Source organism: Phascolarctos cinereus, unplaced genomic scaffold (genome assembly GCF_003287225.1).
Source record: "Phascolarctos cinereus isolate Bilbo 61053 unplaced genomic scaffold, phaCin_HiC Scaffold_5;HRSCAF=322, whole genome shotgun sequence".
Taxonomy (NCBI): Eukaryota; Metazoa; Chordata; class Mammalia; order Diprotodontia; family Phascolarctidae; genus Phascolarctos; species Phascolarctos cinereus.
Window position 1 is genome coordinate 382677476 of NW_027555958.1, and position 26314 is coordinate 382703789.

At 47.3% G+C, this 26314-nt stretch overlaps 1 protein-coding gene across 5 annotated transcripts in view; it reads left to right on the plus strand.

Annotated features, from left to right (window-relative positions):
* The window catches only part of KIF21B (kinesin family member 21B), a 76683-nt gene that overhangs the window by 44453 nt on the left and 5916 nt on the right, over positions 1–26314 (plus strand). For 2 of the 5 annotated variants that reach the window (XM_021002973.2, XM_021002975.2), the window contains 18 exons: positions 1694–1762; positions 2346–2575; positions 2971–3118; positions 5396–5590; positions 5711–5812; positions 6976–7141; positions 7481–7532; positions 7738–7795; positions 8385–8590; positions 8699–8773; positions 10556–10669; positions 12803–12841; positions 17180–17316; positions 17993–18173; positions 18992–19156; positions 19514–19631; positions 24977–25147; positions 25753–25952. In XM_021002973.2, the coding sequence (XP_020858632.1) occupies positions 1694–1762; positions 2346–2575; positions 2971–3118; positions 5396–5590; positions 5711–5812; positions 6976–7141; positions 7481–7532; positions 7738–7795; positions 8385–8590; positions 8699–8773; positions 10556–10669; positions 12803–12841; positions 17180–17316; positions 17993–18173; positions 18992–19156; positions 19514–19631; positions 24977–25147; positions 25753–25952 (2426 nt within the window). The remainder of the gene's footprint in view (positions 1–1693; positions 1763–2345; positions 2576–2970; positions 3119–5395; positions 5591–5710; positions 5813–6975; positions 7142–7480; positions 7533–7737; positions 7796–8384; positions 8591–8698; positions 8774–10555; positions 10670–12802; positions 12842–17179; positions 17317–17992; positions 18174–18991; positions 19157–19513; positions 19632–24976; positions 25148–25752; positions 25953–26314) is intronic. The other 3 variants (XM_021002974.2, XM_021002976.2, XM_021002977.2) reach the window with 2 other exon arrangements.

The window sequence follows — 26314 nt, forward strand, 5'->3', positions numbered from 1 at the left end:
TTCTTCTCTCACCACCCCAATTCATATGCACAGATAGTTCTTCTTGAGCTCTTCCTGCTCACCCCCTGAGCCTTCAGTCGTTGAGAATTCAGAAGGAGCTAGTGCTTAGGATTGGCCCTGGTGAGAAGGAACATCTCTGCTTTTGATCTGAAGATGAGCAAATAAGCCTTCAAAATTGGGAGTCTGAGAGCAGCTACGAGGAAATGACCAAGAATGACCCAATTAGCTATAGTTTTCCATTGAACAGAAATTACTCTAATTCATAGTAATGGAAATATATTTAGGTTCTAACATTATTCAGAAAGTCAACTCTCGTGATTAAGTCAACTGTAGGAACCGTGTGACCTTAGACAAGTAGCCACTTACTTATTACCCCACTGGGATTTGGTTTGCTCATTTGTAAAATGAAGTATTCCAGCAAGGTGAACTCTGAGGTTCGTATTAGCCCTAGAATCCCTACCTATGCCATAGGGTAGCTGTGAGCTTTGGATGATATGTATGAAAGCACTTTGTAAACTCTAAAGCACTAGACAAATATAAGAAACTGTCATGGTGGTTTCAGTAAAAAGAGAGCAGGACTTTATTGATCAACTAAGGTCCCTCTCAGCCCTGATTGGTAAAGGAGAGGGCATCTAGTAACCAGTATGCCATATGGGAAATAGCCTGGAGAAGAGAAGACTTGGGGGGGGTGGGGGATGGGAGAGCTGTCTTCTAATATTTGATGGGATGTCATGTGAAGGGTTCTCCAATGGGCAGAATGAGGAGTGGGAAGATGAAAGTCACTAGATTCAGATTTCAATTTAATAGGAGGAAAATAGGAGGAAAAACTTCCTGACTATTATTAGACCAGTTCCAACGTGCAGTGGACTGTCTTCAAGCAACATCTGGGTTCCTGGCTCAGGGGAAAATCTCACGTGGGTCTCTGAGGTTCCTTCTGGCTGATTTATAATATGTGTGAGGGCCACTGTCCCTAAGCCACCAGGCTCCCCCTGCTGACCAAGGGCAGCCATCCTTTCAGTAAAGGTTCCCTCCCAACTGCAGGAATAATAACTCAGAGAAGATTCTTGGGCTGTTTGGAAGGAAATAGAAAGTAAGCTCCCTAAAGGCAGATGATTTTGTCATGGAATCTCCAGTGTCCAGCCCAGAGCTTGACACATAATTGGTGCTCAGTTGGATGAATGCAGGGATTTCAGAGAGAGCTCTGGATGATAGAACTGCAGAGTGTGAAACTAGAAGGGTCTTTAGAGACGCTCTCATTTTACCAAGGAGGGAACTTTAGTCCAAAGAACTGCACAGTGACCTTCCCAAGATCACAGAGCTAGTTAGTAGTGCCTTGGAAGCCATTATGGCATCAGCACGGGCAAATCAAATCTCTGAGTCTCGGGTCCCAGGGAAGGATGAGGATGTACTCTCTCCTCAAGTCCTCTTGCACACAGGTACAAGCTGGGTGATGGATATGCCTTCCATTAAGGAAGCAATTCTCTAAATGGATGTGGTGAGGGGAGTCAGCATTCTATGGAAGAAGACCCATGTTAGAGCATGAGCTGGCCCTCTGTGAAACTCAAGTTTCCCTCAATGTAGAGATGATGAAAGACCTCCCTGTTGCACTCTCTACAACAACCTGGTGAACTTAGAGTGCTTTGAGATCCCAAATGCCAGGTTCTCTCACCCTTGACCTCCTCCTCCCCTACAGTTTCAGATCCGGGCTCTGGAATCTCAGAAGCGCCAGCAGGAGATGGTGTTGAGGAGGAAAACCCAGGAGGTGAGCTCATCTCAGTGGGGCTGGGCAGGAATCCCACCCAGAATCAGCCCCTTTCCTCTTCCTTTCTACCTACCACTACCACCACCACCACTGAGGTGGTCGTTGCTGAAAGGGGCCATTCCCTAATTCTAGAGCTTGGAAGGGAAGTTCCTTTTGACTTTGGGAACAGTTCTTCCCTTTTCTGGGGTCCCTGGGCATTCCTGGGCAGGGCTGCTGGTCTCTTACCAGTAGTATCAGAGCTATTGACTCAAAGATAGCAGATATTCATTTGCATATTGTGGTGGAAATCATTTGCGCATTTATTTTTCACTGTATATCAAAGACAGAAATTCCCCAGGTTCTTTCTCTGCCGTGAGCCCTAGATCTAATCTGGATAAGTGACCATATGGTTTCAATAGGCCTTCAATAAAAGCACTTTGATTGATTTACTATTCTAGCTATCCCTGTGGCCCATTATCAGAACCTTGGGTTTGTTGGACTGCCTCTGTCCCCTCTCCCCAGGCCTTTTCTAGGCCTCTTTGTCTCCCATGGTGGGATTGCTGAGGAGCATGAGAAGCCCACAGGGTTTCCTCTTTCCTCTCAGGTGTCCGCGCTGCGACGCCTGGCCAAGCCTATGTCAGAGCGGGTAGCAGGACGGGTAGTGACGAAGCCTCCCATGCTGGACTCGGGGGCAGAGGTGTCAGCCAGCGCCACATCATCCGAGGCAGAGTCTGGAGCCCGATCTGTCTCAAGCATCGTGCGCCAATGGAATCGAAAGATCAACCACTTTCTGGGGGACCCAGCGACCCCAGTCAATGGAACCCGTCCTGCCAGGTCAGATTGGGTGACTGTGAGCATTGCACCCTGTGGTTCCAGGGAGATTTTCCATTTAAGGGGTCACAGGTCCCTTCTATGAGGTCAGAGTGGAAACCCACTGGAACTATATCAAGCTCCTTTCTTTCTTTTTTTTTTCTCAAATAAAACATAAGTTTGCTGAGATCTGGAATTTTGTATCCCCATTGGCTGGAACATAGTAGGTGCTTAATAAATTCTTTTTGGTTGATTGATGCTTCTTCCCCATCCCCACCCCCACCTCCCAACACACAATTCTTGCTTGAGCTACTCAGAATAGACATTTGGTTGTTTTGGTATGGGTAGAGAGGGCAGTAGGGGCAGCAGCAGCAGCTGAGATCTGGGTAGTGATGAGCCCCTCGCTCCTTTCCCTTCAGGAAGAAGTTCCAGAAGAAGGGGGCCAGCCAGAGCTTCAGCAAAGCTGCCAGGTTAAAGTGGCAGTCCCTAGAACGGCGCATCATCGACATTGTCATGCAGAGGATGACCATTGTCAACCTGGAGGCTGACATGGAGAGGCTCATTAAGGTAGAGGAGAATGGGGTTAAGGTTGGGGCAAAATGCTTTGATGCCCTCCACTCCCAGTGGAGTTTCATAAAGGCAGAGACCATCATATCTTAATTGTGTGTCTACCCCAACACCTAGCACAGTACTGTGCACATAGTAGGGCTGCATAAATGTCTGTTGAATTGCATTGAAGGAGGCATCTGTTCATTAGAGAAAAGGCAGACATTTCTTTTTTCCTCTGCTGGCCCCTTCTTCCCTTTGTTTTAATTCTGTCTCTTCTTTTCTCTACCTTCTATTATCTAAGTTCTGACTTCACTTTTCTTTCCAGATTAGTCAAATTAGTTAGACTTTTCTTCATTTCCCTTTTCCCTCTCTCTTCCCCTGCCCCTTTTTTTTTTTATTGGGGTGGATTCTAATGATGCTGAGAAGTACCTAGAAGATTAAGCCTGAGTCTCCTAGTTAAGAGGAAGGGAGAAGGGAAAGGACAGGGTTTTATCTTTGGGCTATACATGGCTATATAGAGGCAGTGTGGTATAGTGGATAGAGTACTTGGCTCAAGTCAGGAAGACCTGGGTTTGATTCCTGGTACATAGCAGGTGCTTAATAAATGTTTATTGATTGATTGATGGAAATATCAATAATGGTGATAACCATCATCATCATCACTATAGCTAGTATCTTTGAAGGTTAGGTAGGATTCTAATAAAATGAAAATGTGTGAGGGTTTATAGGGAACGCATTCAAGGTAGAAGTTAGCAAAATAAGAAATGGTGTAGAATGGGAAATTTACAGAAACTATCCAAGGAGTCACTATTCCTTAGGGCACAAAGCTGGAGAGGAGGTTGGGTCCAGATCACAGGGTGTCTTCAATGAAGGGCAGAGGATCAGCAGTCTGGGCCAGGAAGGGACCTTCGTGGCCACAGACTCCACCCTCACTCCCATTTTACAGATGAAGAAACTGAGGCCCAGGGAAACTAAGCAATTTCCCACAGAGGTTCAGAGGAGCTTAGATTTGGAACTGGAAGAGACCCAACTCCTTAATTGACAATCCAGCATCATTTCTACTCATTGTGCTGTAGAAAGTCCTTTCTCACTAGGGGCTACTCTGTCAATATCTTTGGAGATGATGTCTTGAAAGTTAAAAAGTCTGCATGTAAGATAATAAGGAGTTCATCTTTCTTCATCTTGTTTAGCCATTTCAGTCGGGTCTGACCCCATTTGGGGTTTTCTTGGCACAGATACTGGAGTGATTTGCCATTTCCTTTTCTGGCTTGTTTTACAGATGAGGAAACTGAGGCAAATAGGGTTAAATGACTTGCCTAGGATCATACACAACTGTCTGAGGCCAGATTTGAACTCAGGAAGATGAGTTTTCCTTACTCTGGGCCTGGTACTCTATGCACTATGGCGCCACCTAGCTGCCCCTTTTGCAGGATAGCTGTGAGGAGATCCTAATTAAGGAAGATGTTAACAGTTTCTTTTCGTGAGATTCAGTTGAAATAATCCATATAAAGTGCTTTGCAAATCTTAAAGCACTACAGAAATATCAGGACAAGAGATGGGGACCAGACCTTTGATGGCATTAATATAGAGAGCTCCTAAACGAGGAAGCTCTCTTTACCAATGCAGGAGGGCACCTTCTCCATAATTTATGGTCTTAGAGAGTAACTTAGAGCAGTGGTGTCAAACTCGGATAGAAACTGGGGCTACTTATCACGCATAGATTCCTGCAAGCCACATGTTGACTTAGAAAACCACTCCTGCTTCTTCATTTCTTTTTTTGTTAGTACATCAATACATTAAAATCCAATAGGAACCACATTTTAATCTGATTCTGCTGTACTAAGAGTTTTGTGGGCCACATGCACAAGGCAAGGCCTCGTGTTTGACACCTCTGACTTAGATCACTGAGATCATCCAACAAGTATGTGTCAGAGGCAAGACTTCAAGCCAGATCTCTATCCACCGCACCATATAGCCCCTAAGTGATGATGATGATGGTAATAATGATGGTGATAGTGATGATGAAAATGATGATGTTGATGATGGTGGTGGTGATGATGAAGATGGTGATGGTGATGGTGGCCGTGATGATGATGATGGTGGTGATGTTGGTGATGATGGTGGTGGTGATGTTTGTGCTGCTGATGATGGTGATAATGATGATGAAGATGGTGATGTTGATAATGATGATGAGATGATGGTTATAGTGATGATAATGGTGATGATGATGGTGTTAATAATATTGGTTATGGTAATAACGATTGGCCCTCTCTTCTGTTCTGGTCTCATCCATAGAAAAGGGAGGAGCTATTTCTTCTTCAGGAAACATTGAGGAGAAAGAGGGAAAGGCTTCAGGAAGAGAGCCCAGAGGAGGAGAAGGGCCTCCAGGAGCTGGGCGAAGAGATTGAGGTGCTAGCAGCCAATATTGACTATATCAATGACAGCATTTCTGATTGCCAGGCCACCATTGTACAGCTGGAGGAGACCAAGGTGACTATTGGGCAGGCAGTCTTAGGGGGATAGAAAGGAAGCTAAGCCCAGTTCTGTCTTCCCTTCCTGCCTCTGGGACTGACTGAGGGGCACCATCTGCCTTTCATTCCCCTATTCTAGGAGGAGCTTGACTCCACAGACACATCAGTGGTCATCAGCTCCTGCTCACTGGCGGAAGCCCGACTTTTGCTGGATAACTTTCTCAAGGCCTCCATTGAAAAGGTAATCACCTTCACTGTCGTCTTCTTTACCTTGTGTGCAGGGAGCCTGGGACTAGATGCGGGGGAGGTGCAGTAAGAATAACATCATCTCTCAAATGATGAGAATGGGGAGGGGAGGAGGTGGCTACTTATTTTATTCTATGATCCAATTCTCAATTCTTCATCTTTGGACTGAAGGATAAGACATAGGGCTAAGACTGAAGGGTACCTGGGCTAAGGATGAGGTAGGTGGGGGTGCGGGAAGGGAAAAGGATATATGTATGTGAATCCATTTCGGATACAAGCAATTTGAGCCCCAAAGAAATCACCGAGTCATAGATTTAGAACAGGAAAGGACCCCAGAGGTCATCTAGTCCAACCCCGTCATTCTACAAATGGGGAGCCTGAGGCCTGGAGAACTTGAGAAGTAACTGGCAGAGTTGGGATTTGAACCCAAATCCTGTGAGTCCAAATCCAACTTGTTCCATAGTACTACACCGCCATTTTGGAATCATGAGTTATCTAGTGCCATCCATACTTCCTCTGCCCTTACCTTCCCTACTCCTTTCATAATGGCCTCACGTATAAGGGACAGGTGTATTCGGGCCTTTGTGGGGCTTGAAAATCTAATAGGAGAAGGGGCAGCTAGGTGGCACCATGGACAGAGCTCCGGCCTTGGAGTCAGGAGGACCTGAGTTCAAATTTTACCTCAGACACTTGACATTTACTAGCTGTATGACCCTGGGCAAGTCACTTTATCTGATTGCCTCACCAAAAAGCAAAAAAAAAATCTAATAGGGGAAGTATAGCACACTATAAAATCTCTTAGAAGAAGGAAAAAAGTGGCCCCAAAGACCAATTTGAGGTAGAACTTAGCTACCAGTATACTGCAGCTATGTGGAGAGTGATGGGACACAGAGAGTGTTGAGGTCCATTGTCCTAAATGGGGAGGCCCGTCCCAGGGAGCTGAAGTGGAAAGGTTCCCTCCTTTACTTTTTTTGGTGGAAACAGTCTCTCTCTCCTCCTTCCCTGTGTTTGACCCCATAATATCTAGAAAAGGAAAGGAGAACTGGACTGTCCCAAGGGAGTCGGGTTGGGGAAGGAGACTCACGGGGAAGGATGGTGCTTAGCACAAGCCACCCCTAGGCAGGGATGGGTAACACCTCTCTGTTCCTTCTTCACCAGGGTCTACAGGTGGCCCAGAAGGAGGCCCAGATCCGACTGCTGGAGGGGCGGCTGAGGCAAACAGATATGAACAACTCCTCTCAGAACCACCTGATCCTGGATGCCCTTCGAGAGAAAGCTGAAGCCCACCCTGAACTACAGGCCCTGATCCACAACATGCAGCAGGGTAAGGGGTGAAAGGAGGGCCCCCTAGCCAGGGAGCATGAGCAGTTCACCTGCTCCATCGGTGCTTTTCCAGGGTTGGACATGGGAACCAGGGGAGCTGTTTGACCTCACCTCCCCTTGAGGCCCAGCCCAATTTCATAGAATTATCCATTTGGTCTTAAGCAGATGGCATGGGGGAGTGAAAGGGGAAACTCCCAGTCTTGGGAGATATATTCCCTCTCCCTCCAGCTCCTCTAAAGCAAAAGCAATGACTTGGAGGGATGGGGACAGTTCTGGTTCTCCTCTGCTGTCCTTGCCCCCTCCCCTCCCATAACAGAGCCTTTCCTCTTCCTTTTCACAGAAAATGGATATTGCAGCACAGATGAGGAGATCTCTGAGTTCTCAGAGGGGAGGTGAGTTTCCCTGCTGGAAACCACAAGGACCCTGCTGGCACAACATGCTGAGGGCCGGGCAAGGGAGCCATGTGGGAGTGAACAGCAGCAGCCCTGGGCTGGGATTGGGAGTGATCCCAAGTTCAGGAGGTTATACCTACTGCCAATGTAGATGTGGTAAAGGAATGGGATAGACCCAAGCTAGTATCCTCTTTGTTTCCCCTAGCTTCTCCCAGTCCTTCACTATGAAAGGTTCTACCAGCCATGATGATTTCAAGTTCAAGGTGAGTGACTAGGGCCCCTCCTTATATCTTCTCAGCCCTTTCCACACTTTGCCAAGTTGGGTCTTCCCCACTCCCTCCTCCATTTCTGACACAGCACGACTTCTGTCTTCTCTTTCCAGGGAGGGTTTGCCTTAGTAGCAATCATTGAAACATGTACCCATGGGCCTAGGAGAAAGTCCTCACAGTAACAGCAATACTGATAATAGCAGAGCACAGTATTCATTTGAGCATCACTACAACCCCGTGAGATGGATAATACAAGTACAATTATGCCCCTTTTGCAAATAGGTAAACTGAGGCTCAGAGAGGTTGTGACCTGTCCACAGTCACATAGCTAGTTGTTAGAGGTGAGGTTCAGACCTGGGTCCTTTTGACTCCAAGTTCAGTGCTCCGTCCACTCCACTCCACTATACTATCACAGTGGTAAACACAGCTGAGCTCTATCCCTAAAGTCATCACCCAGTGGTGTTCCATGGTGAATCACCAATCCTCAGAAACTCTGCCCTGGGAGTTTTCATCCTTAACTCTGCCTTCATGAGTATGTGACCATCCCACTAAGTAGACCTGCTCTCACCCTGTTCCTCTGCAGGGGGAGCCCAAGCTGTCTGCTCAAATGAAGGCGGTGTCGGCTGAGTGCCTGGGTCCCCCACTGGACATCTCCACCAAGAACATCACTAAGTCTCTGGCCTCACTTGTGGAGATCAAGGAGGACGGTGTGGGCTTCTCCATCCGAGACCCCTACTACCGAGATAAGGTCTCACGCACCATCAGCCTGCCCACCCGCGGCAGCACCTTGTAAGGACAAGAAGAGGGTCTGGGGAGGGAAGGTGAGAGGGAAGATCCCTGCTCCTGGGGGTTTAGGAACCCTCTTGGGCTCATTGTACTTTTATCTACCTGTTCTAGTCCTCGGCAATCCCGAGGCTCTGACACCTCGCCTCTGACCCGAAGGAAATCTTATGACCGAGGACAACCTATCAGGTAAGGAAGTAAGACCATAGCCCACACTAAATCATCCATATCGTGCATTGTACCTTCTATGGGAGGTTATCTACTTCGTGCACCATCCCTGGTAGATTTTTAAATCCTGGCCCACTTTCTCTCTGTCACCTCGCTGCCTTGGGGAGGATGGGTCTTTGAGTAAAGGCTGTATGACCATGGGTCCAGTGTGTTGCCAACCGGTTTCATGTTCAGGAATAAACTGGATCAGACAACCCTTTCAGCTCTTGAGATGTCCCTGATCTATCTTCTTATCCTTCCCAGTCATGGACGCAGAGAATGTGAATTAATTTTCATATTGGCTTAACCCAAACCTAATTAAAAATGTAAGCCTGCTTCTCAAAAGTCATTTCATGGGTGTCAGCTGTAAATGGCTTTTGCATTTTGTAGTGCTTGAGATTACTTTTTTTTTTAAACTATTTTGCCTCTGGTCTTTTCCATTAGTGCAGGTCTATAAGAAGTGCCTTGATCCTCAGATCTGATTATTTATCTGAGGTTCCTTTAGGGCCTTGCAGTGAGATCTCAGGAGCCAAAGAGAAGAAGTACAGGTTGAGTCAGTCCCTAACCGGCCAACATGGAGACCTCTCATGATGCCAACCCATAGGTGCCAACACTTTTAAGAGCAGTGAGATATCCCCGAATGGGTCATCGTGGTGAGGACTGGTATATATGTGGTGATATTAACCTCTAGGATCTGGTGATATAGAACCAGACACTGTCAGAGCTGAAAGGGACCATAGGGATGATCTCATTCCCTTATTCTCCAGAAGAAGAAGCTGGGGTCCAGAGAGTCACACAGTAAACTAGTGATAGAACCAGGATTCAAATCCAGAAATCCAGGTCTTTGGCCCATCGGTCTTTCAGTTGAACCCTGCTGTCTTTCTCACCTGCTGTCTATGAGGGCCAGGAGAGAGATGAGTGGCTCAGCAGCCCGAGCCTCCATCCACGTTCTCCTCCGAATGCCTAGGTGCCCTCTGAGCGGCCTGAGAGGTGAGCTATGTACACAAATGAGTGTTCTCTCCTTGGTGTTTCATTGCGCTCAAGGCGACGAAGGAAATGGACGTAAAATGCAGTCTGAGAGGTTTAGGCTAGACACTGAGCTCTTATTGGATGTGTTTTTGATTTTTGCTGTTTTAGTCCAGGCCTGTGATTTTTTTCATTGTAGAAAACTCTAAAAGAGGAAACCCATTGGATCAACGCGGCTCAGCAGCTCATCTATAACTCTAGTCTTAGAGGCAGACCTCCCTGGGGTACTAATAGGTTAAGGGACTTGCCTGTGGCCACATGGCTAATACATGTCACAGGCTGAGCTAGATGACCCCACGGTCATCTGTCCTATTCCATGCTGCCTTGCAGACATTACTGGGAAGTTTTCTCACCATAAGAAGTCAATGTTAGACTCAGGAAGAGGCAGCAGGGTGTAATAGGTGGTAGTAGTAGTAGTAGTAATAATTAATAATAATAATAATAATAATAATAACTCTGCTTTGGAACCAGGGTCTAGATTCAGCCTCTGACACATGCCGTCTGGGTAACCCTGGACAAACCACCCAGTCTCTCATTGCCCGCAGACAGCTCTCAAGACCCTAAGTTGTAAAGCAGTTGGCATGGGGGAAGGGAGTCCTCTACACTGAGTAAAGAGGACACAGAAGGATTAGATTCCATGTAAGGCAGACCTTCTTAACAATCAGAGCTATTCCAGAAGGGAACAGGATGCCTTGGAAGGTAGTGAGTTCCCCTGTTCTGCTCCTGGTCCCACTCCAGGTCCTCGGACATGGCCTTCACACCCCCTTCGTCCCCCCCTACGCGGCCGCGCAATGACCGCAACGTCTTCTCTCGCCTCACCAGCAATCAGAGCCAGGGGTCAGCACTGGACAAGTAAGAGCCGGGGCCTCAGGGGCTCAAGGGCTGGGATCCAGGGGGAGGAGGGGGCAATACTGGGGGAGGAGGGGAGAGGAAGCTGAACCTGGGTTAGATCCCAGGGACAAACAAAGAATTAAATCCCCTTCTCTCCCCCTTCCTTTCCCTCCCTGCCCTTCCTCCAGGTTCCCAGGGCCCCTTCTGAAGCATAAGGTCCTCATGTCTCTCCTAATGTCATCTGTCCTCATAGATGGAGACTATTCAGGTCCTGCTCTTGTCCTCTGGTATAGGATGGAGGGAGGGGAGGAGAAGAAAATTTGAGAGCTGCACCTCACCCTGTTCTGGGCCTGGTCCACAGGCAGTGTGCCCTTTGACCCTCTTCAATACAGACTTTGGGCTCCTCTCTGGTGCTTCAGCATCAGGTGACGATGTCAGTGGTCCCCACTGTTCAATGGTGGGACTTCAAGTACTACATCCTTCTGTCCCTCCTTTGTCTCTAAGACAGATGCTTCAGACAGGACTCTTTAGACCTCCATGATGTGTTTCATAGGTTGCCAGCAGAAAAGGGGCTCCTTTGGTGGGTGCCAGTGCCAGCACAGGGCAAAATCTGCTCTACTTTCTTTAAATCTGTGCCTTGGTTACCCCAACCCCATGGTATATTTAGTCTCTATCTCACAGACTTAGAAGTAAGAAGTGAGGGAATCTGCTACCATGATGTACTTGCCTTGGGGATATTGGAGAGCCACCTCCCTCTCCCATTCCCCACCAGCTCCCATAGGCCCCTTCTCAGGCTCCCGGCAGCTTGCTGGCCTCACACATCTCCACTCAGCTGGTTGGAGAGTTAGGACCCTGATCCAGGGCAGCCTCTGCTGCCATGGACTAATTTCTGTGTCAGATGAGGACAGCTGGCTCTCTCTTCTGTACAAGGGTCCAAGTTTGCAGAGGAACTGTCTTGGTACCTTCCTTTATCTGGTCCATGGTGTCAGAGGATTGACCCACACTCAGCACTGACCATCCTACTGGGAAAATCATTCACCTTGGACTTGAAAAAAAAATCCCTCAGTGAAAACTGAGCTTCCTAAGCATATCACTAAGCTGACCCCACTCCTCTTGAGTCCCCTACCTCTGACCACTCATGTTCCTACAGGAATCAGAGAGGTAAGGGTGAGAAAAGTGGTCGCAGAAGCTGTCCTTCAAAATTCAGAGTGACCTTTGGTAAAGGAATGGAGCACGAATCTCCGTCCCTGACCTTGACCCAGCTACCCTGAGAGAGTGTCCTCGGGTGGGTGGGAATAGGGGGGCATGGGAAAGTCTACCAAAGGCATCACTCATACCAAACAGGGTGAGAAAAGTCTCAGCATAGAGGGTATAGGTGCCAACCTGCTTTGGCCATATGAAGTTTGTGAGACCCAGGGGAGTAAGGGCCCCAGAGGAACCTCTAGGACCTCAGTAGGCTCTGCAACTCAGTAACATGAGGGTTTCTGAGAATCGAGGCTGGGGTGCTGAGCACCGAAGGGTGGCCAGCTCAGGAACTGCTCCTGCTGGGTCCATGCTGGCTGCTCTGCTGCTAGCGCCTAGCTCTTGCCCAATATGGGCTTAGGGAGGGCCTGGAGAAGATGGTGGCTGCTTCCTTTTGGCCTGTGCAGAAGCATCATGGCCCTCGCAGGGTGGTATTTGGGTGCTACTGGCTTGAGGGCAGCGTGCCCTCCAGCTTAGGCTGTGGGGCAGCTGGAGAGCTTGGAACTGGACAAACAGGGCCCAGGAACCATCACCACCTCCTGCCCTCAATCAAGGGCTGGCCCTTTCCCATCCCCTCCCCATAGCCCTCTTCCCCTAATTCCTGCCTTCCTGGCCCAGCCCATTAGTCAGGAGGGTACTCCTGCCTCTGACCCTCATGAGGAGTCTACCCTGGCACCCTAGCATCTAGGCCTGGCCCTAAGCTCTCCCCCCACCCCCTCCTCTCTCCCTCTCCTTCTGCAACCCTCTCCGATCCTACCCCTCCCCACCCTGACTCAGTTTTCTGCCTCTCTCTGGAGGAAAATAACCCTCTGACCTTCCCAGCTCTGCTGCTGCCTCTTCTCCTTCTGTTGCTTTGTTTGTTCTTCCTCTCTCCCCACCCCCCTAATCCAGCTAATTTTCTGCCCTCCCCAGGTCTGATGACAGCGACTCCTCTATCTCGGAGGTCCTGAGGTACAGCGCTCGCGTTTGGTTTCCCTGTCCCTCTTCCTTCCTTTTTGTGCTTCTCTCCATCTCTCACGTCTCTCTCCTCTGCCCGCCCAGCCTCTCTCCCCCCTCCTTGCTCCCTCCCTCTGCATGCTGCCCATCCTGTGTCACCCCTGGGTCCTGCATCCTCTTCCTCCCTCCTCCCCACCCTCACTGAGTGACTGGTTCTCTGTAGACCCTGTTCCTGCTGCCCCCACCCACAAAGGTTGGTTCCTCCCTCTCAGGTTGGCTGAATGGCGTCAGTTGAGCTCAAAAGTTTCTCGCTGCATTTGGGATAGAAGGATTATGGGAATGGGTGGAGAGAGACCGCACGCTATTTTAGCTCCTGCTTTCTCTTCCCTTTGACTGGTACTCTGGAGGGGGTGGGAGGAATTCCTTTTGCTATGAAACATGAGGCCCCCTCCCCCCAATATCGTCATGGGGTGGAAGAAGAGTTGGCACAGACCTCCTGGCCTCTCTGCTGCAGCTTCTCCTGCGTCCTGTACTTGGTGACTCGCTCAGCTCCTCCTTGTGCCACAGAGGTGACCACCCATCGATGGGTGGTGCCAATGAAGTGAATTATTTTTACATTGCCTCTGAAAGGGACGCTTTAGGGCAGAGTGAAGCTGCTTCCTCGTCCCAGCCTACCACAAAGCAGCCTTGCAAAAGTATCCTCTCATCCACCCATAGCGCTCCAGTCCTGCAGTCATTGACTCCATCCAAAGCATTAAGATGAAGTACGGACTGTGTGCCAGGCATTGTGCTAGGCTCTGGGGAGACACAGTCATCGCTAGCATTTATACAGTACTTTAAGGTTTGCAAAGTTCTTTAAAATAGCTTATTATTTGATCCTCACAACCCTGAGAGGTGGGTGCTGTTATTATTCCCATTTTATAGATAGGGAAACTGAGGCTCAGAGAGGTTAAGTGACTTGGCCAGAGTTATCCACCTCTTATTAAGCGTCATGGGCTGGATTTGGATGTCAGTCTTTCTGATTTCAAGTCTGGCACCGCACCACCTAGCTGCCTCTAGGATACAAAGACAAAAGCAAAAACTCTGCCTGCCCTCAAGGGGCTTACATTAAGTCTCTCTGAAGACAAGTAATTATACAGGTGCATACAAAATAGGGACAAAGTACCTTAGGGGAAGGAAGCACTAGCAGCTGGGGGATCAGGAAAGGCCTCATGTAGAAGGCAGTGGTCGGGCTGAGCCTCAGAACTAAGGCTTCTGAGAGAGGGAAGGGACGAAGGAGGACATTGCGGACACTCCAGTGCCAAAGGCATGGAGGTGGGAGACAGAGGATCGTGCAGGAGGCCCCGCAGGAGGCCTTTGACTGGACTGCCCCGTTCACATACAATAATAACAAGTTTCTTCGTTCCACCCTGGACATTCAAATTCAAACTTAGGGTCACACGACTTAGAGCTGGAAGGGGCCCCAGACATCACCTAGGCCAGTCTTCTTGCTTTACAAACAAGGAACATGAGGCCCAGAGAGCTCAATTTTTGATTGGCCCATTCCCACAGGCATCTTTCAGATGGTACAAATGATAAATGATAGAGCCAGGATTTGAAACCCAGGTTCTCCGACTCCAAGGTCAAGTGTTCTTTCCATTGCGTTGTTGCAATGTATCCAAGCACCAGGTGAGAACAGTCTGATTGGCCAGCCAAGAGCCTCTGGGAGCTGAGGAGGGAGCTCAGGTGAAGCCGTCTGCAGCATCTTCTGCTGTGGGGTCCAGCCTTTATCCTTCTGCCTGCTTGGGTACAGGAAGGTGGAGCTTCCTACCAGTCTACCCGTTCTCAGATGGTCCATTTTCCAAATGCCAGCAGGGCTGGCCCTCCTTCTCCGTCCTTGCCCAGGCCCTGAGAGGAGAGCCGAGCCAAGGATGGCTCACAAGGATCAAGGTGACAACAAAAAGCAGGGAGTGATGGGCAGAGAGCAGAGGCACATTTTCAGTTGGCTGGATATAAAACTCTTCCACAGTCAGGAATAGCTGGGCTTAAAAAAAATCATTATTTTATTGAATCACCTGTGCCTTTCCTCTTCTCCACTAGTGTGGGAAATTGAGAGGGTACAATACTGAGGATGCAGCAGCAGTCTGTAGAGAGATGACCGTCTGTTTGTTTTTTTGCTTTTTGGTGAGGCAGTCAGGGTTAGGTGACTTGCCTGGGGTCACACAGCTAGTAAGTGTCAAGTGTCTGAGGCCGGATTTGAACTCAGGTCCTCCTGACTGCAAGGCCAGAGCTCTATCCACTGCGCCACCTAGCTACCCCTGAGATGACTATCTATGAGGACAACGGGGAGTGATCTAGGGACTGTTTATATGGCATTCCAGCTGCATACACCATCTAGTCAACAGGAGCTCCTTAACGGATGATCCCAAGACTACATCTTAGCGTGTGTGCTCTCCCTCTCTCCCTCTTTCCCTGTCTTGCTCTCATTTTCTCATTCTTTCTCTCTCATTCTCTCTTTCTTGTTCTTTCTCACATTGTCTCATTCTCTTTTCTCTGTCTCATTATTTATTATTTGTCCTATCTGAAAGATACCTGTGGGAATGAGCAAATCATTTGACCTCTCACTCTCTTTCTCTCATTCTCTCTTTCTTTTTGTCTCTGTCTCCTTCTCTCTTGTTTTTTCTCTTTCATTATCTCTCTCATTCTTTCTCTGTCTCTTGCTCTCTTTAACTCTGTCTCTGTCTTTGTCTCTCTCCCCCTCTCCCTCCATTTCCTTATGAGTGTGTATGTATATGTATACATATATACATGTATGTATGTGTGTACATATACACACATACGTATATATGATTTCTGAGTTTAAGTCCCTCCAGTACTGTTATCTTCATTCTTCCATAATTTCATATGGGTGAGGATTTCCAAGTTAAGAGAGTACTAAAGTGAGCCTCATAATGTATGTTTGGTCCACACTTGTGATTTCATTGCTGGTATCCTGGCATGTAAAACTCTCTCCGTTGACATAACTCTGAAGCTTGCCTGAGACACTGAGGCCAAGTTACCTAGCTAATTACGCATCAGAGATTAAGCCAACTGGAAACTGAATGCCAGTCGTCCGGGCTCCAAGGCAGTTTCTCTGTTCACTATGCCAAACATCCCTAAGAATTCTCTTTCTCAACAGATAGAGAAATCAATAAATCTATACGCTATCTTTCCTATATATAAAACACTTCTACCTTTTTGAGAAACAAATCTTCATTCTTGGAATCACCTTCATTCAACAAGCATTTCTTGGGTACCTATATTACTTAGCCAAGAAACTAAAACTTTGAGATCCAGCAAATGCCTAATAAAATCAATCTCCTTTTCTTTTTTTTCTTTTTTTTTTCCAAAATCCTTTTCCTAGGGGATCTAAATAGGAAATAGCTTGGGTAATTAGGATTTATTATGCTTATGCTAGAGCTCCACCCTCTAATACCTAACTCACTTAATTCTGTGTGAACTGAGATAAAACCTGAGATTTCTGGAAAGCATTTGACATATTGTGACAACTGATTGCACTGACCTAACAGAAGGAAGATGTGTGTGTCTTCATGATGTGTGTGTGTGTGTGTGTGTGTGTGTGTGTGTAGTAGTAGTAGTAGTAGTAGTAGTAGTAATTATAGTAGTAGTAGTAGTAGTAATAGTACTTATAGTAGTAGTAGTAGTAGTAATATTGTAAAATATTGTAGTAAAATTACATAGCAAATTTAAGGCATTAAAAACTGCAGAAGGACCAGTTATTGAGAGTTAAATAGAGGAAGGGAAATGGTGACCTAGGGGGATGTCAGACGATCTCTCTGTACTTCTAGAAATCAGACAAGCTGCTTTAACCAGGAAGGAACCATTCCAGGAGAGAAGTCTAGTTTCTAATTCTGTCTAGCTGCTATGTATTCTGTTCTTATTTCTCTGTCTCAGTTTGTGTCTTATCATACTGTCCCTATTAGGCAGGCACCGTATCTCTCCTGTCAGACTGGGAGTTTCAGGAAGTCAAAGGCTACAGATGTCTCCTGCCCCTGCCTCTTCCCCTAGTGCCCAGCCTGGGTTTAGGCCCACAGAAATTACTGTTGGAGGAACCAGCCTTTTATAAGACAGCTCTTTTCCTCCTCCTTCTGCCTCCCAAGTCCACACACACACACACACACACACACACACACACACACACACATTTTGTTTAGAGTTCTTTTATGAGACTGTCATTGGTTTAGTTCTTTTATGAGACTGTCATCGGTTTTCCCTTCCTCCTTCTCTCCCCTTCTTTCTTCCCTTGAGCTATAACTCTGTCCAGTGGTTGCCTTTCTGCCAGGCTAATTTCTTTTCCTCTCTCTCCCTGGAAAGGGGAATCATCAACCCCATTGGTGGAGCTAAGAGTGCCCGGACTGCTCCCTTGCAGTGTGTCTCAGTAGCTGAGGGTCACACCAAACCCATTCTTTGCTTGGATGCCACCGATGAGCTGCTCTTCACGGGATCAAAAGGTATGTGAGGTACAGACCCAAAGTGGGAGAAGGTAGGGGCTTCTAGGAAGCCTCTCCTAACTGTGTCACCAAGTTCCAATTGCCTTGGCTGGCTGTTGAGAGCTGACCAAAGAGAACTGAATTAAGGGACCCTCCTTCATTTTATACACACACACACACACACACACAAGCACATATATAAAATTTCTCATGTCTCCCCACCTCAACCTCTTTGCTTTTCCTAGGACTCCTTGCCCCCATACATGTACATCTCGATGTCTTCTATCTCCAAATTTTCACTCAGGCCCTTTCCCCTGCCTAGAACTCCTTCCCTTCTCTTTACTAGTCTCTATCCCTTGATCCCGTGAAAATCTTAGTCAATCCTTACCACCTCCAGGAACCCTCCTTTGACTAACCTCACCTGGTTTTCACGGCCCAAGTCTCTCCTTTCTCTTGCCCAGTTGCAGTACTTCATGCCTAAAACTCTTGCTGGCTGTTGCTAGTTTTGTGTTTGTTTCTGTCCCATGTCACATGTATGTGGACTGGGATTGCATATTCTTCTGCTCTGCTTAGCTCCTGGTGCCCAGGATCAGACCCTTCCTATACACAGGGTGGTGGGAGGTCTTGTGCCTGGGGATGATCGGCTCAAACCCTGACAAAGGTACCCTTGCCTACCCTGGAGTCTCTTCCCCTACAGACAGAAGCTGCAAGATGTGGAACCTGGTGACAGGGCAGGAGATTGCCGCTCTGAAGGGTCACCCCAACAATGTTGTTTCCATCAAGTACTGTGCCCACCTGGGTCTGGTGTTCTCTGTCTCCACGTCCTATATCAAGGTGTGGGACATCCGGGATTCGGCCAAGTGCATCCGCACCCTCACGTAGGTATCTCCCCGCCCTCGCCCTAGACACTCTGAAGACTGCTCCTGATAGTCCCAGAGCGGTTATTAGTGCTCCTCAGCTCGGAAGGGCTCTACACAATGCCCTTCTGGGGGTCATGCGTGTAGAAACACTTAGAAGAGGTTGAGTCGATTTGGCTTGGCTTACTGGTACAGGGAGCAGGGTGTGCCCCTGCAGGCTGCCACAGTTCCCCACGTCAAGGAGCCCTCGATGGGTGAGGGTTCAGGAGCACGGCGCCGTGTAGCTGGCGTTAGCTAGTATGACCCGTTGAAGTCACTAGAAGAGATGAGGTTTGTTCCAGCTTGCCTGTAAGCACCCTGCCTCCCTTAAGCACTGTAGCCTTGGGGAATGAAGGTTTAGGTGACAGACTGAGCATGCAGACCTGCCCTGGTACCTTATCCAAGAGCTGAGCAGGTCTTCATCCTAAGCCCATGCTCATCACTCACCCACATGCAGCATGAAAAGTGGTTTCCATAGACATAGTCCCTGCCCTCCCTCCATCCCCCCCACCCCAGGCCTACACTCAGAGGTAGACCCAAGGGTGTAGACAGAGATCAAGGATGTGAAGATGACAAACTAAAGCTAAGTCAGCTCTAGAAGGTGCCTGCACTGAAAGTCCAGACATGAGGGAGGGGAGATCCTCGGTCAGATAGAAGGGCCCAGGGAAGGGGTCACCTGTCAATCAAATTGGGCAGGCTGCCTAAAAGGAGGGGGATAGCAAGAGTCACTAGAGTGAGACTAGGGGGTGGCTTAATGGGCTGCAGCCAGGTCTAACTGTGCTCCCCTTGGGCTGGGCCAGGTCCTCAGGTCAGGTGATCTCCGGAGACGCCTGCGCAAGCACCACCAATCGAACTGTCACAAGCGCTCAAGGGGAACACCAGATCAACCAGATCGCCCTCAACCCTACGGGCACCACTCTGTATGCTGCCTCTGGCAACTCAGTCCGCATCTGGGAACTCAACAGGTCAGGGGCAGCAATGGATGGGTTGGAAGATTCTGCTGGGTGGGTGGGGAGACCCCAGGAAGCTGCTGGGTGTTTGGAGTCACCCATTCTCCCTGGATTGATCTAGACACATTCCTTTTATTCATTCTCTTCTGCTTTGGCACCTCAGCCTCTCCTGAGGAAACTGACCCCTTCCCAATCATGTTGGGATATCTGAAGGTTAGTGTCTCCTAGTCTCAATCTGAGACTGGGTCAGAGCCATCCAGCTATGCTGCCTTGTTTGTCAGGCTGGTCCTCATCCCCACTCCTTATTCACATCCCAGTCCAGAGGATTGCTTCTGCCCAGTGTTCCATTTGGGCACTCTTCTCCCCAAACAGGTTCCAGCCCATTGGGAAGCTGACTGGCCACATTGGTCCTGTGATGTGCTTGACGGTCAACCAGACTTCCAACCACCATGATCTTGTGGTGACCGGTTCCAAGGATCATTATGTAAAGGTACTAGCTCCTCATGAATTCCAGGGACTCAATCAGTTAAGCAACAAACATTTATTAAGCACCTACATGTCAGCCACCATGTTAAGTACTTGTACAAATAGATCTCATTTGATCCTCACAATAACCCTGCCAGGTAGGTGTTATTATTATCTCTGTTTTACAGTTGAGGAAACTGAGGCAAACAGGTTAAGTGACTTTCCCAGAGTCACACAGCTAATCATCTGAGGCCAGATTTGAACTCAGGTCTTGTTGACTCCAGGTCCAGTGCTTTATCCATTGCATCACCAGCTGCCTCCCTCCAGCTGTTGCCTTCTAATCATAGAGAACAGCCAGTGCAATGGCATGGAAAGAAGAGATAAAATATCATGTGAGAGGAACAGCAATTAGGCCAGGATAGCCCAGACTGTAGAGTGATTGGTGCGGAGTAGAATACAGGAAGACTGGAAAAGGTAAGAAAGCCACATTGTGAAGAGCTTTGAATGCCAGACAAAGGACTTTCTCTTGGGTCTTGGAGCCACTGGAGTTTACTGAGGGCAGAGGCGGGGTAGCACAGTTAGACTTATATGATAGGAAAATCACTTTGGCAGGAGTGGGCAGGGAATAATCCCCAGAGAGAGGTCCTCAAATGAGGGTTGTGGTTGTATCAGAAGGGGGTTTATGCACAAGACGTTGTAGACAAAGAAATGACAAATTTACAACCTGTTAGATGTATGGGGTAAGTGAGAGAGAGGAGCTGAGGATGATGTCAGAGTTGTAAACCCAGGTCTCTGGGAGGATGGTTATGTCCTTGATCAGAAGATGGGAGGGTTTGGGGAAAAACAAGTGATTTGAGAGTAGAGGATAATGTAGACTTTAAGTGGTTCATCAAGGGGTCAAGATTTAGAAGGGAAGAGAGTGTAGACAGGGCTGGAGTGATGCCCTGGGATAGTATTGGGTGATGGAGAACTGTAGGGCATGATGAGGACAAAAGGTAGATTTGGGAGAAGTGAGGCAGAGGAAGAGATGGAAAAAAAAAAGATTATGATCAAATAAAAGAAATTCAGACTTCTTGAACACAAAAGTCAACGACTTGTGGGTAATGGCAAGATCAAGGTTATGCCAAACGCTGTGTGTCATTGAAGTGAAGTGAAAGGTTAAGTCATGAAGAACTGGGAATTTAGAATATTTGAGAGTGCATCAACATAGATGTTAAGTCCCTTGGAGTGAGGGAAGGAGTTGGGATGGAGAGGAAGTCTTTCAACCAAGCACCAAACTCTTTGAGAAAGGGAGGAGAGGATCATGGGGCTTGGTAGATAACAGCTACCAGAATCTAGTTTGGATAATAAATTTAAATTGACTGAACCTCCGAAAAGGAAAGAATGCTGTGTGGTGGCAGTCAAAGGAGAGTCTGGAAGTGGCAATAGAAAGTCAGTATTCCAACTCCCCCAACACAACTTGTGAGTTGGGGGGAGATTCTGTGAGTAGAAGTGTTGCCAGTACTGGAAAGGGTGACCAGAGATGTAGTTTCTTCTTAAGAAAAGACTCCCACAATGAGAGTTGTGCTTATAATTCCAGTAGATTATAATAATGTTAAGAACAATAATAATATTGACCTAATCCACCTCTTAACTCCCCTTCTACAAGTAGAAATCTGTATATCAGTAGCACCTTGAACCTTGAGGTAGGTCACAAGCAATCAAAATATGGCACTGGTTGATGAAAAAAGCCCTCTGGCATACCCTGCCAAGCTAAGAGAGACCGCAACCAAGAGGAGCACCAGTTTAGAGTATGAGCCCATTTGCAGAACATTACAGAAGAGGATGATGAAAGTTGAGGAGCAGTATCACCACGCTCAATGACAAGAAGCAGTTTCAGGGAAAATGAGACTCACGGGAGATGCAGCTAAGCCAGAGAATCCCAAGATCATTTGTAGATGAAATGAGGAAGATTAACATGTAGGTGTAAAATAAAACATCCGCCAGCATTTCTATAGCCATCTATGGAGGTATAGATGTATTTTCTTTATAGGCTTCATATTCTCACCATAGTGGAAACCCCCCACATTTGGACATTAATACCTATAAAATTAAAGTGGCATTTAAGATGAAGTTGGGAAGTGCCACTGAACCTGACCAAAGACATACAGAAGAAATCCACAATACAATTTTAAAAGCACACAGGAATTCGTTTTCAGGATGTCTCAAAGAGGCAAAGAATGGAAGAGCTCATGGATGGTACTTTTACCAAACAAAAAGGTGACCAAGAATCCACCAACAGCTCCAATTCCCCCTTGCCTATTTTCTCTTCTCTGTAAAATCATTAGGCGAGTAATATATGCGTATGTCAAGGGTAAAAGCTTGAGGGAGGAAAAAGCAGCCTTCTACAAGCTGTTTTCTGCTAAGGATCACATGTTCAGTCACTGAAGAGACTGGGTAATATAGAGAACACAAGATTTTGCTGTGTCTATCATTTGCTGATTTTTAAAAAAAATTGGGGAGGGGGGCTCAGTAGAACAAAATGCAGCTTAAAAGTTCTAAAATAATTTGCCTCCCATATGTAATGTAAAATTCTGACAGATGTCATCATAGAAACAATTCTGTTCTATGATCTACTGAGCTTCAGAACGTAAGCCAGGGATGGAGGTTTGTTTGCCACCTCTGCCACAAGATGACCTGTGCAGAGTTCAAATAGAAGGATTCCTTATTGATGGGAAGCTATTCCAAATGCTTCTATCCATAGATACCATAACACTTGCTTCATCATGCCCTGTAAACACTAAAAATCTCAACAAAATTCATAATCATGTGAAAGAGATGGGTTTAACCATTCACAGTGGAAAAACAAAGTGGATGAAAAGCAAATGTCATCCAGAAGATAACATGCAGTTGTCAGGTGCTACATATGGACAATGAGTTGGCTATAGAATTAAATAGGAGCCGTTGGGGCTCAGTTACATTTGGTAAATTATACAATGCTTTCAGTGACCCCAAGCAACTCACAGTTGCCAAAGCTCCTCATAACCCAAGTATTCTTCCTGTGGTCCTTTATGGCTGAGAATCGTGGAACACCATGATCTCAGGAGGATCAATTGCAAGTTGACCCAAAGGGCAATGGAAAGATTGTATACATGGTGGTTTAAAGTAGAACATAATGTAGCACCATTGATTACAATCAACTAGCACTTACCATGTGCTAGGTATTGGAGGTACAAGTACAAAGAATGAAATTACCCCCACTTGCAAGCAGCTTAAAAGAAAGTAGATTGATCATTATAGCAAATATGAGAAATAATAGACAACATTCTCCCAGCTGTTGTACTGGTATCCCTGAAATATTAAAGGAATGACAAGGTGTGGCAGTGTTGCAATCTGCTGAGGAGACCACCAAGCCCTCTAAGATTTGTTACAAGACCAACCAGACAGTGTCAGGGGCTTCTTTATTCTTCCTGGGAAGACCTGGGACCATCTAGCAGGAAAAGGTCCTCATAGCAGCACCTGAGATCCAGGGTTAGCCTCACCTGGGGTTTTCTTATTCTGCACCATCCTGCTTTACCATTTTACTGCCAAAACTTCAGAAAGGAAGAGAGAGCTGCCTCTTTTGTGCCTCCTAATCGTTGCTTCCAGTCCTTGCCTAGTCTGGCCTCAATTTCTCCTTAGCTCATCCTGAGGCACAGGTAAGGTCATTCAGAAGAGCTTTCCTAGTAAAAAAATGAAGAAAATATAAATATATATAATATAAATATATAATATATAATAAAATAAAAATGAATGTATTTATAGATAATATATAAATGCAAATATGATAAATATAAATATAATATAAATAAAATTTAAAAAATAAAACATGTTGGTATAGTTCAAAATTGTCAAATCATGAGGCAGCAAGATCTTTCTGAAGGTGCCCCTAATCTGGCCCCAGAGGCCAGCCCATCTTCTAGGGCTACTCATTACCTGTCGCCATCCAGCTCGAGAACTGTCCTTGCCCAAACATCTGGACAGCTGTCATACAGTCCCAAGAGCAAACCCAGAGTGTGGCCTTTCCAGATTCCTCTTGACATTCCAAGTTCTCACTGTTAATTCCCAGCCCCTTTCCTCCAATTTCTGGAACCAAGGCTTCTAACAACCACTGGGCTCCTCCACATTAGCAAGGATTCGCCTAGATTGCAGCTAGGCGTCAGGAAGACCTGAGTCCAAAGTGTGTCCTGGGCAAGTCACTGTCTACCTCAGTTTCTTCATCTGTAAAATGGGGATAATAATAATAGCATCTACCTCCAAGGGTTGTTGTGAGGATCAAATGAGATAATTATTTAAGAGCACTTAGCACAGTACCTGGCACATAGGAAGCGCTATATAATTAGCTATTATAATTCTATGGGCCAAGCACTACGCTAATCACTTCACATAATATAATTTCCTTTGGGACCAGGAAGAGCTGAGTTCAAGTCCCATCTCTGACACCTCCTGGCTGAATGACCCCAGAGGAGACATTTTATCTCTCAGGGTTCTAAGCCACAGGTGTCAAACACTCCCTTTGGTGCCTTTACTGTCCAGTTAGGTCCAACTAGATTAAAATGTAATTGCGAAATATTTCACAAAATAAATGCAATAGAACATAGATAATGTTACTATGTGGTTTTAAGTCAATATGTGGCCCTCCTCGTTTAGTGACCCTGCTTCTACTTGAGTCTGTCACCCCTGATCTCTGCAACTCTAGTAAGACTCTAAGTTACAGAGAAGGTGCCAACCTATGTTGGTAGAGGGAGCTTCCTCATCTAAGAGTTCCCTGTACTAATTAAATTACGAGTCCAGTCCCTATCCCTGTCTGTGAATGTATCATATCTCTCCACTGGATTGTAAACTTCATGAGGGCAGGAATGTGTCTTGAACTTCCTTCCCTTACCTATTTTTTTTAAGCTCTCCCCAGCACCTACTACAATGGACCGTATACAACAGACTTTTAGTGATTGTTGAGATCAACTTAATAAAATTGCTCACATATCCCCATCTGGGAGACTTCTTCTGTAATTCAGCAGTATACCTATATACTTCCCACTAGTGATTTGGGAGAGGGCATTTCTTTATACTCCTGCCCTCATCTTGTCCTGTTCAGCACCAAAAACATTCACTCTTTTTCCTGGTTGTCCAAGAAGACATGGTAGTGTCTGGGGGAAGAAGGGGGCAAGGAAGGCTATGACATAGTCTAGTAAAAGATTTGAACCCAGGACCTAGAGGAAGAATCTGGCTTCCCTGGGCTCTTTGGAAGGTGGCAAATCTCTCCCACACATGACCCCATACACTTCAAGCCCTAAGACTGACCCTCCATCCTTCCCACCACCTGACACATAGGTACTTGCTTCTTCTCGACAGATATTTGAGCTGGCAGAGAGTGTGATGGGTAACATCAGCCCCACCCACAACTTTGAGCCCCCGCACTATGACGGCATTGAGTGCCTAGCCATCCAGAGTGACATCCTGTTCAGCGGCTCCCGGGATAATGGCATTAAGAAGTGGGACCTGGAGCAGCAGGAGCTCATTCAGGTTGGGACAGGGAAGTGAGGGAAAGGATGAGCATGCAGCATATGAAGTCAGGAAAGCTGGTCAACAGCACCTCCGGTTTCCCTCTTCTGCCTTCCCTTCTACCCACCCACCTTCTGCTGCCCAGTGTCATTTACTCTCATTCCCTAGCATTGCTTGAGAAGGACCTGCTGTCAATCATGCCTCAGCAGAGCTTGACAAGTTCTTTCTGGTCCCTCTTCCCGGGGCAGGTGCAGCTGAGGTCTGATCACTGTGGAATGAAACTTGCTAAGCTAGGGCTCCCAGGAAGGGCCACTCCCCGGGGCCTCCAGACACCAGTGGGGCAGGCTCTGAAGGGAGACGGGACAAGCAGAGTTCTGCTACCTGGCCTTTGCCCATGTTTCTCAGCATCAGTGAGGTCTTATGGGATGACCGTGTGGGATGAACAGTAGAAGAAATTAGAGCTAGGGCTTGCCTCCCATCCTGTACTTGACCTCTTCCCTCCCCTTTTGCCCCATACTTCAGAAAAGTGCTAGTTCCCCTGGGCCCCTTGTCTGAAAAGCCTTTGAGATTCCATTGCCAGGGTAGCCAGTCTTTACAGTCCTTGGCTGCATCCTGTCCTTCCACAGCAAATCCCGAATGCCCACAAGGACTGGGTCTGCGCCCTAGCCTTTGTTCCTGGCCGACCCATGCTGCTGAGTGCTTGCCGAGGGGGCTTCATCAAGGTCTGGAATGTGGAAAACTTCACACCCATTGGAGAGATCAAAGGTCATGACAGCCCCATCAATGCCATCTGTACCAACTCCAAGCACATTTTTACGGCCTCCAGGTAAGGTTGGAGGACTCACAGTGCTGACCCTCCCGGAAATCTCTGCCCTCGCTTCCCATTCAGCAGATTTTGCTATAACCGGGACAGGATAGAGAGGAATAGGCAGAGTTCCTGGAAGGTCCGGTCATGGGCTCTGAATTCAGTAGGAGCTGGCCGTAGCAGAACCTCTCCACCCACCCAGTCAAAGAGGGAGGAGGGATCTAGGAAAGGGGGCAGCCAGGGCATGGGTGATGAGCCAAGCAGATGGAGAGCAGAGGGGAGAGGTGCTGTGTTCCTGCTCAGTTCTCCCTCATCCCAGCCTCCTCTGGTCACCTCTATTCAATCAATAAGCATTGCTGTTATTATGAAGTGCAGGTCTTCCC